The sequence below is a fragment of the Triticum aestivum genome, chromosome 7D, assembly GCF_018294505.1.
Source record: "Triticum aestivum cultivar Chinese Spring chromosome 7D, IWGSC CS RefSeq v2.1, whole genome shotgun sequence".
Classification (NCBI taxonomy): domain Eukaryota; kingdom Viridiplantae; phylum Streptophyta; class Magnoliopsida; order Poales; family Poaceae; genus Triticum; species Triticum aestivum.
This window is the reverse complement of record NC_057814.1, coordinates 546,666,567-546,677,840: the sequence shown is the minus strand read 5'-3', so window position 1 is coordinate 546,677,840 and position 11,274 is coordinate 546,666,567. Positions and strand designations below refer to the sequence as shown.

General features: G+C 48.6%; 1 protein-coding gene across 1 annotated transcript; it reads right to left on the bottom strand.

Annotated features, from left to right (window-relative positions):
- Window positions 1-9,222: 9,222 nt before the first annotated feature.
- On the bottom strand, window positions 9,223-11,268 carry LOC123168454 (putative F-box protein At2g33190). The gene is made up of 2 exons (XM_044586338.1): window positions 9,731-11,268; window positions 9,223-9,537 (listed from the first exon to the last, which is right to left on the bottom strand). The coding sequence occupies exons 1-2, from the start codon at window positions 10,926-10,928 to the stop codon at window positions 9,506-9,508; spliced, it is 1,230 nt and encodes a 409-aa protein (XP_044442273.1). The 5' UTR covers window positions 10,929-11,268; the 3' UTR covers window positions 9,223-9,505.
- Window positions 11,269-11,274: the final 6 nt, after the last annotated feature.

Genomic DNA, 11,274 nt, shown 5'->3' with positions numbered 1-11,274 from the left:
ATAAAACACGTTAAGTGTTTCCTTTGGGTTACGCGGACAAAAAGTTTGATGACTTACCGAACTTGCAGGGCAGGACAGTTGGTACCCGCGGTCCTCGGCGGAGTCCGGCCATGATTTGCTGGACTTGAAAAGCACCTTCCAAATGTCCTTGTGCGAGGAGCCGAAAAACTCTCGCAAGGTTTGGTGCCTGGCCGGATCGAATTCCCATAGATTGCAAGTCCGGTGTTGACAAGGCAGGATCCGGCGAACTAACATCACCTGGACTACATTGACAAGTTCAATGTTCTTGCCTCCCATATCTTTAACGCGCGTCTGGAGCACCGATAGTTCGTCGGACAAGGACCAGTCCAGGCCTTTCTTGACCCAGGATGTAAGCCGCGGGGGGGCACTGGATCGAAACTCGGGAGAGGCGGCCCATTCCGTGCCGCGCGGCTCAGTGATATAAAACCACTGCTGTTGCCACTCCTTGACAGAATCATTAAAGGTTCTCGTTGGCCATATGACGTTGGGCATCTTGCTCACCATAGCGCCCCCGGACTCGGCGTGCTCGCTGCCCACCACCTTGGGCTTCACATTAAAAATCTTCAGCCATAAACCGAAGTGCGGCGAGATGCGGAGAAAAGCCTCGCACACGACAATGAATGTCGAGATGTTGAGGAAGGAATTAGGGGACATATCGTGAAGATCGATCCCATAGTAATACATGATGCCGCGAACGAACGGGTGGAGGGGAAACCCTAGCCCGCGGACAAAGTGAGGGAGGAATACAACCCTCTCGTGGGTTCCGGAGTAGGGACGATATGTCCCACCGTCGGGAGACAGTGGCTGATTTTCTTGGCCAGGTACCCGGCCTCCCGAAGATTTTTAATATCCTTCTCTCGGACGGTAGAGGCCATCCATCTGCCTCCTGCTCCGGATCCGGACATCTTTGGAAGGCCTTTTGTGGGCAGAGAAGATGAACACTTGGGCGCTGGAGCTTGGGCGGAGGGGAATGAATCGGGAAGTAGAAAGCGTGGGTGCGAAAGGGAGTCCTTATCCCCTTATAAAAGCAGCAGGGATTCTGCGCCTCCCCACTTGCCTGGTAAAACCGCTTATTCCCCAAGCGCCATAATTGATGGTGCGGTTGGGTTACCCACACCCGTATTGATGAGAATCCCGTGATAAGGGGACACGATCTCTGCTTCGACAAGACGTGCCAAGAAAACCGCCTCGCAATATGTGCAGTGGCTGGTTGAGAAAAACGGTTCGAATAATGACCGGGCCATAGTATGATGTCATGCTGCAGAATGCGCACAGATTAGATTTGTGGAAATTTTATTCTCTCTACGGTGGTATGTGGAATTTGTTTTGCAGAGCCGGACACTATCCCTGTGTTCAAAATCTTCTATGGAGTATTCGGAGGAGGAACCCGCCTTGCAATGCCGAAGACAATCTGCGCGCCGGACTCATCGTCATTGAAGCCTGGTTCAGGGGCTACCGAGGGAGTCCTGGATTAGGGGGTCCTCGGACAGCCGGACTATATACTTTTGCCGGACTGTTGGACTATGAAGATACAAGACTCAAGACTTTGTCCCGTGTCCGGATGGAACTCTCCTTGGCGTGGAAGGCAAGCTTGGCAATACGGATATGTAGATCTCCTCCCTTGTAACCGACTCTGTGTAACCCTAGCCCCCTCCGGTGTCTATATAAACCGGAGGGTTTTAGTCCGTAGGACGACAACAATCATACCATAGGATAGCTTCTAGGGTTTAGCCTCTACGATCTTGTGGTAGATCAACTCTTGTAATACTCATATCATCAAGATCAATCAAGCAGGAAGTAGGGTATTACCTCCATCGAGAGGGCCCGAACCTGGGTAAACATCGTGTCCCCCGCCTCCTGTTACCATCCGCCTTAGACGCACAGTTCGGGACCCCCTACCCGAGATCCGCCGGTTTTGACGCCGACAGACACCTCTTCTCGATCCTTTCAGGGGGTGAATAGGCACTTCAAAATAATTCCGGTTTAGGCTTGAACAAATGCGGAATAAACCTAGCGGTAATTTATCAAGCACAAAACCTACAACAACTAGGCTCACCTATGTGCACCAACAACTTATGCTAAGCAAGATAAACAACTATGAGATAGAAATATATGTATGTATATATATATATATATATATATATATATATATATATATGACAAGAAACAATATGGCTATCACAAAGTAAAGTGCATAAGTAAAGGGCTCGGGTAAGAGATAACCGAGGCATGCGGAGACAACGATGTATCCCGAAGTTCACACCCTTGCGGATGCTAATCTCCGTTTGGAGCGGTGTGGAGGCACAATGCTCACGAAGAAGCCACTAGGGCCACCGTAATCTCCTCACGCCCTCGCACAATGCAAGATGTCGTGATTCCACTAAGGGACCCTTGAGGGCGGTCACCGAACCCGTACAAATGGCAACCCTTGGGGGCGGTCACTGAACCCGTACACTTTGGCAACCCTTGGGGGCGGTCACCGGAACCCGTCCAATTGCTCGGGGCGATCTCCACAACCTAATTGGAGACCCCGACGCTTGCCTGGAGCTTTACACCATAATGATTGAGCTCCGAACACCACCAACCATCTAGGGCGCCCAAGCACCCAAGCACCCAAGAGGAACAAGCTCAAGGGTACCAAGCACCCAAGAGTAATAAGCTTCTCAACTTGTAACTTCCACGTATCACGTGGAGAACTCAAACCGATGCACCAAATGCAATGGCAAGGGCACACAGAGTGCCCAAGTCCTTCTCTCTCAAATCCCACCGAAGCAACTAATGCTAGGGAGGAAAATGAGAGGAAGAACAAGAAGGAGAACACCAAGAACTCCAAGATCTAGATCCAAGGGGTTCCCCTCACATAGAGGAGAAAGTGATTGGTGGAAATGTGGATCTAGATCTCCTCTCTCTTTTTCCTAAAAAATTAGCAAGAATCCATGGAGGGATTGAGAGTTAGCAAGCTCGAAGAAGGTCAACAATGGGGGAAGAACACGAGCTCAAAGGATAAGGTTCATTGGGGAAGAAGACCCCCTTTTATAGGTGGGGAAAAATCCAACCGTTATGCTCACAGCCCGCACAGAGCGGTACTAACGCTCGTCCTCATGGTACTACCGCTAGGGGTAGCCGTACTACCTCAAAGGGTAGCGGTACTAAAAAAATACACCCGTGCCTACTACCGCTGGACTTGTGACGTGTTTTTGGTCCGGAGCGGAAGTAGCCATGGAAGTAGCCGCGGTAGTACCGCTCCCAAGAGAGGTAGTAAAAAATTACATCCCCTCCAAGCGGTAGTACCGCTCCCACGAGCAGTAGTACCGCTGCAGCTTTTATAAGGACACCAAAACTGACACAACTTCTGCAAACGGACTCCGAATTCAACGAAACCAAGTTTGTTGGAAAGCTAGCGACAAGGGCTAACACAATCTTGATAGAAATAACAACAAGAAGCAAATAATAAATGGCCCATAAGAAAATGGTGAGAACCCTTCCTCGAATAAGGTCGGTAAAACCTCCAACACCGAAAACACAATAGAAGAAGCATGTGAACTCCGTTTTTGATGAACTCAAACTTGTCAAGAATATGACCATAAGCTCTAAGACTCACAAAGAGAACCAAACAAGAACCAAGAAATATGATGCAAGGATGCAATGGTTCGAGCTCTCTGCGAACGATATGATCAAGCTACTCATCAAGAGCCCCCCTTGATAGTACGGCAATCGATCCTATAACCCGGTCTCCCAACTACCACCATGAGACCGGTAAAATAGAAAACCTATCAAGGGAAAACCTTTGTATTGCACAAAGTCCACTTGAGCTAGATGTAGACGATCTTGACTTCCTCAAGTTGGACCACCTTTCTTGATTGCGTTGGCTCGGTGAAGACTAGTAGATTGCTCCCCCATACTCCACTATGGGTGAGCCACTCTTCGGCACATCTTCACAAGTCGATTGTCACCACAATGGATGGCAAGATTCAAGCACTTGATGTCTTCGTGATGCATCACTTGAACTTGCACACCGCAACCTAACCCCACAAAGAACTCTCACGAAGACCATGGGTTAGTACACAAAGCGTAATTGACAATGCTTACCATACCATGGGATCGCTTGATCCCTCTCGGTACATCTTCTACACTTTGTGTGTTGATCAACTTGATTCACTCTTTGACTTAGTCTTGATCAACCTCTCACAAGACCAATCTTTAGGTAATTCCTTGAATAGCACCTTGGTCGACACAAACTCTCCTTGAAACCAACACATGTATTCCAAGAAAAGCCTATGGACAAAACCTTCAAATATAACTCAAGGCAACCATTAGTCCATAGAGATTGTCATCAATTACCAAAACCAAACATGGGGCCACCACATGTTCTTTCATCATGGAACAATAAAAAATTATAGATACGTTGAAGACGTATCAAGGCCATGTACACACCATGGGCGTCGTCCGACGCAAACATGGCGCAACGTGCCCGCCGTGCGAGGCAGCGGCAGCCTTCGCGGCGATGGACGTTGGCGAGGCAGAGTCGCATTCTCCGGCGCCCCGTATGGTGCATCAGTCCGGGCGCCGCAACCGCGTCGTGGTGGATTTCGCCGGCTCGTCCCAAGACGGATCCATCATCGATCTGACGTCCAACGACACCGTTCGGGTTTCGGGCTCCGACAAGGAAGAATAGGGCATGGGAGACGGTGGCGCCTTGAGTCCCGTGAGCCAGCTCGTGTCCCATGCCCTACTCTACCTTACCGGCGACCGGACCAACACTCTGGGGAACGCAGCCAACCGCCGGACATGGACACAGCGGAACCGAACGAGCTCCGCTTAGATTAGGTTTCATGTTGCATGTAATAATATGGATTTGAGGTTTTTAATTTGAGTTGTCGGGTTGTAGAGAAAATTTTGAGGAGTGACCAGTCTGTCATGACCCAAACACATACATGGGATGAGCAATCATATAAGTACCAATATTGGATACAAAAGAAGGGACTTGAGGTGGGAATTAGCAGGAAAGACGGATGAGATACAGGTAGAAGGAGGGTGAGGAAGGGAGCAAGAGGGTGAGAGGCTTGAGACGTTTCATTCCGTTAGATCCCCTCCTCTGTCCAGCTTCCCCTTTTTTATAAACTAAGCTTGTTCACGTAATTGGGCCAAGCCCAAGTCTCATGGCCCATTCCATCGAGACAACCCTAGATAGGAAGAGGGTGATGACCCTTGGGGCATGACATTCCCGCCCCCTTAAAACTCGGCTTGACCTCAAGCCGGTGACAAGGTACCAAAGAACAACCAAAGCCACCCGGATCCCATGGTCGATGGATATGTCTATCTCTCTTGGCTGACAGCCATCCAACACCACAATCACTCTTTGCACTTCTATGTAGATACTTGATCCTCAATTTAATTGTTGCCCGACCATGAAGATTCAAGATTCCAGGACCCCACTGTGTTGCAGCAGCAAGCTCGAGTCCATGACTAAGAGAATCTTTCACAACATGAACAGATAAGCAAGACACCCATGTTGTTGAAAACTGCTTAGTAGCGCAGAGGCAATGAATATCAAGGATTCATGGGTCCTATAATCTGGTAGCTGAACTTGTGACCTTAGGAGGCACCCTCTGTTCCATATTCTGAATTGCAAAGATAGAATTTGAATCTCCTATCACAAAGCTCCATCGAGTGTAAATGAGAGGAGTGCAACTATGCGATTTACCTCCAGCAGTATATGGTGACATGGCGTTGTTGTGAATACCAAACTGCTCCATACAAGATCCGACAGCCTTAGCCCACACAAGTATTGACACAAGTAGTACAACTGCAGTTCTTTTTGAACTGGCAACCGAATAGACACAGTTTCAGAGATAGGAATATTTGATCCATAACCAGTCACTGTTCACGGACACACCCGATCGCGTCCATGGGTGAGGGGCCGAATTTGTAAGTCCGTGCTCTTGGTCCGAACATGCAGGGTGAAAGTGACGCCGATTTGGAGACGGTCTGAAAACCAAGGGGTTGGCGTCACGGGTCTGTCAGGATCGGGTTTGGATTTGGACCTGGTCACCCGGGCACAGCACAGTGACTCACTCACTTGAAAGGCAAGGAGCGTCACCGCTTTCGGGAAAGAATCAAACCACCCACCCCGCCGCCGCCGAGTTTCGGGCGAACCGAGAGCGCATCCCGCGGGCTCAGCGTACGTACGCCGTCGACTGCACGGTCGGCCGCGCCCGGCGCTCGGCCACCCTCGCCGCGGGCGTCTGCTCGGTACCATCTCTCTCTCTCCCCGCCTCTCGTGTCGTGCACGGCATCCATCCATGGATCTTCCTGAAATTGCATCCGAGGCTCCCCCGCGCCCCGTTCGATTCCGCGGCACCCCTCGCGCCCGGGAGGCCGAACGGATCCGCGTCCCGGCCCTCGATCCGGCCCCTTTGGGGCGCGTTCCGTGGTCAGATTTTGCGGGTCGTGGTAGAGTTCCCCTAGCCGCCGTTGACTGACTTTTGGGATGGTACGTCGCCGCACGGCGTGCCTGCTGCTTTGGTTCATGCTTGGCCTGCCTAGGCAGCCGAGGTTGCACGGAATTGGTAATGCTGGCTTTCCCAAGTGTCACGTCCAGACCTTTAGATTCTAGCAATGTCTGCAATGAAGTCTCACTTCTTTTTCCATGAAAAGACAGTGCACCCTTCCACTCTTTCCTTTGGATTTTCCTGCTTATGGGTGTATGGGACCATGCTAACATTTTTTGGTCTCATCCAGAATAGGAAGATGAAATCTGTGCTGGGCAGACTCATGCTACTGCTACGGTGACATGACTATCGTTTGATGTTATTGCCATTCACAGATATAATCACAGAGAAATGCAGTCTCTGTAGTTCCAGAAAAGGGCAGGATTCCTTAAGTAGGCCTTCCCTACATCTACATGTTCCCTTAGCAGAAGAGAACATGTTCACGTTGTGATACACCCAAGGGCACTGAAAAGAACCATGTTCAGATTTGAATTACCTATTCTAGCAACGTTGTTGTCCTGGTCAACATCCATTTGCTGCTTCCTTTGAACACTTGCTTCTCAGTGGTCAGTGCCATAATGTAAGAGCTAATGGTAGGGGCTATCAGGTACCCGGTCCAGTAGCATAATGTAAGCCCTAATAAAACCCGGCCTGCGCGGGAAAGACAACTCCCGCGGAATTTTTAGAACGCGGCGCATGGCTGCTTAACCTCAGATGGAGAGTAATATACCCAGACGGATAAACTGGTACTGCTAAATTGGAATTTATTAGTACTACAAGTTCATCTTGTGATATTTGAATTTTCTGTTCTAGCAATGTTGTTGTTGGGGGTCAAAATCCTTTTTCTGCTTCTTGTGAACACTCGCTTCTCAGTAGCATAAGGTAAGTGGTAATGGTATGAGCTATCAGGCACCCGTTCTCAGTAGCATAACGTAAGCTCTAATAAAACTCTTCTGCGCGGGAAAGACAGTTCGGTATTTTTAAAAGGCAAGAAACCCCAAGAACGCGGCACGTGCCCATCCTCACGTGGGGAGCGGACGCTGCACGTGCTAGTGAGGGGGATTTTTTTAATGCGAGACCCAGGCTTTGAACCTGGGTCGACCGCCCCACTACAGGAGGCGTTACCACCGCACTATCAACACGTTTGTTGATGCACGTGCTAATGATAGGAGCTATCGAATAACCCGTTGTCCAAGTTACACCGTCACAAATACTCTGCAATCGCACTGTGCGAAAATCCTATGGGAAAATAATTCTGACCAAATATGGTAATGCAATATAATTATATGGCAGACAAAGAAAACAACCTCAGATAAAGAATGTAATGCTGAATTTCTACCATTCTTTATGATGTAGGACAACAAAATTAGAAACTATAGATTAGCCTATTGCTTTTCTGAAGCTATCTCAGTTTTTTTTAAACAGAGGCAAAAGATTTGCCTCATGGATTAATTAAGGAGAAGCTATCTCAGATTTCTTTGATTAACTATGATGAATTTCCATTATGCAGGCACTACTAGAGCTGCCTATTGCTTTTCTGAAGCTAACTCAGATTTCAGGGTTCTGCAAGGTTTAACGTTTGTTTGACTGATCTCCTTGGCTCCTTGCTTGTAACTCTGATAGGTTAGATGTCAGTATTGCCCTCGTGGATGCGGCGTCATTTCTTCTTCATAAACATGATCTGACTAATTTGTTGTGTTCCTATTGAAAGTGAATTAATTCTCTCTGGATTCACATTTTTCAGGTAGGAAAGTGAGTCCTAAAATGGGCCACGCCCCAAGGAGGTTGGTCTCTGCCCTCTATGTAAAGCCACCATGGGTGCCCGTTGAAGTGAGAATCGGTCAGAAGTGGAGACGAGCAAATGTTTTAAGGCAAGCTGATCGCAGGGGACTCTGTCTTGTGAGCATCAGAGGGCCGGCGCCCGAGTCTGACCCTATAATGGTACCGCTATCAACGATCCGGATACCTTCTGACCCTCCTGTTGCTAGGAAAAGACCAGACACTCGCCCTAATTTCCGAGTGAAGAAGCCCACCGCCGAAGGCGGTAGCGAGTAGGCCGCTGGCTGTTCAAGTGTTTCATTCACTGTGTGATAGCTTATGCTTGACCTGTATGTGTAAGTTGGAAAAGAAGTCTTTTTCTTCTTCTTCATGGACAGATGCTGTGATGTGTGATTCTGTATGAAACAAATTGTCTGAACGTCCTACTGCAGTTCAGACTTGTTTTATTGTCAGAAAATCAGAGGTTCGAAGCATATCATGGTACTAATGGTTTCTTTTCTTTTTTTGAACACCTAATGGTTTCTTTTCGATAAGCCTTGAAATTGGCAGGTTCCGCTATCATTGGATAGTTCAACAAGAGTACCAAATGTATGAGGTTCAGTTGAGCACCAAATTTGCTGACAGCTGAATGTAGCCATACCAGCAGTGATCAAACCGGGACCGATATGGGGTAGTATTTGTTCTGAACTACAGTTAAAAACACACAGCTGATACATAGTCTGCAACACGGATGCTCGCAGTTTCCTGCTTGCGACGCAAGCACGGATTCAAAAAAAATCTACATTCGAAAATTGTGAAGCTGTACAAATATAAATAAACGAGGATAAACAAAATACTAACTTCATCAAATATAAGACATTTTTGTAGGCTAGTTTAGCCTAAAAAATGTCTTATATTTTGAGACGTAGGTAGTACTACGTAAATTGGAACGGGAATGAAAGGGGTGCCCCAGTTTTTGTCAATTTCAAAGCCTAGTAGTAGTACAAGACGACACAACATCAGACGCCGGGGATGAGTTGACTCATAGCCCACTTGAAATTCGAAACTTAGAAAGCAATTACACAGAGACGAGCTTCATCATCAAAGAAAAAAGGCCACTACTACAAGACTAGCACACGGCAAGTCCATTGGCAACTTCTCCCTCCATGAACCGGCAAAGAGTGCCGCAAGACAGAATATCAGGAAGCAATTGGCCGTTGTCTTCGGGCTTAATCCTATTGCGCCTCACCATTATCATCTGGAAATCCTGCCAGTGTGAAGAGCAATTAATTAGCAAACATTAGCACACTCAAGCTATTTCTGAACACACAATTCAGACAAAGCACAAGGTTTCGAAGCGCATTTATCTTATTCTGCGAGAAAAGGCGCTGTTCGAAAACGAAATATACAGTGAGTAGCATCTGAGGCAGTAGGTATTGAAGAGGAAGTTCAACTAATACCTGCTTTTGCAAGGTTGGGTGTGCACCATATGGGAGGGAACCACGTCCTCCAGGGTTCAGGATCAACCAAATTGGTTCTGGTATCATTTTCCAAGTCGTACACTCCTATGTCACGTGGATCATCTTTGCCGCTGAGTAATTCGTCGTGATCATCATGAGTAAAATATAGATGGTTTGCCATCAAGCCTGGATGATCCTTTAAGCTAAAGCAAGATGTTGTGCTTTTCCCAGTAAACAATGCATATTCACCTATCCCTCTCATCTTGACACGCTTCAGCTCAACAAAATCAACCTTGTACACTTCATAAGCAGTGACATATGTCTCACCATCTGGTTGTTCAGGATCCAAACTCTCCTCCTTAATGATTTGGAGGACATCTCCCCATGGTGCCTGAACAATGTAGCACTTCTCGAGCATCCGAACTAGATTTGGTAAAATCCTTCTGTGGACGACAGATGATCCGTTCAAATCAAACACATCGATTGCGCCTGCCGCAGTCATTGCGTAGAAACAGCCATCATGGTGTATGCAATCTGCATAGAAACTATGCATTTGGAGCCAGTTCCAGTGAGCATCTCCCACTTTGGCGAATGAGAGCTGAGCGTATGGCTGATGGATGAGCATGACAGTGCATTCCCCTGCCGATGGATCGGACGACAAAATTGCCTTCAGATAGACCAGATCTCCGTACCTATCCAAAGGGCATGCATAGGGTGTATCCTCCACCCTCGGAAGCTCTCCGTCGTAGAAAGACATCTTGTACTTTTCAAGAACCCCGTCGTCGTTTACGATAGGTTTAACATGCTCCATGGTTGTCACAGGAGGGAGTGTAATCTTGTCACCGGTGATAGGGTTGAGCAGCATCAGGTCAGACTTCTCATCCATGGTGACTATCCATCCATGTGATGAACCAATCCAGTTGCTGATGGGAGGTTCAGGGAGGGGCATGGAGTAGGACTTCCGTTCGGAGAGACTGTACATGCCAAGAGCCTTCGCACCGGCGGCCTCGGTACAATAGAGTAAGCAGGGGGTCTGCTGACTGGGGCAGACGCCGCTGCGGCGGAACATGGAGTATGCCTTTTGCCAGAATGTGCAGACGGCGGCGGATCGGAGGAGGTCCGGGCACTCAAGCAACTGGAATACGCTGATCAATATGTCCGCTGGTAACCCGGACCAATCTGGAACCGGAGCTTCCATTGTGGATGGACAGAGACGAACACCACAGCTTCAGAGCAGGTCGACTACGATCACACGGGCGGCCGGAGCTGCAAATCAAAGAGACCAAGACTGCGGCAGCTCCGGCGGCTACTCCGGCCGCGTTCTGATGTAGATCCTTCCCACGCCAATCCAATCCGGGAGACAACCGGATATGTCTGCCCTGTCGAATCTGATTTGGGAACGAAACAGTGAAAACCAAGGAATCCGCCGCCACTTTTCCCTCCGTCACGTGGGCTGCTCTCGCGACTCACCGGGCGATTTCCCGCCGCCTCACCTTCAGCCCCCTCGCCCACGTCCTCCTCCCTCGCCGGCGCCGCCGGCGGCC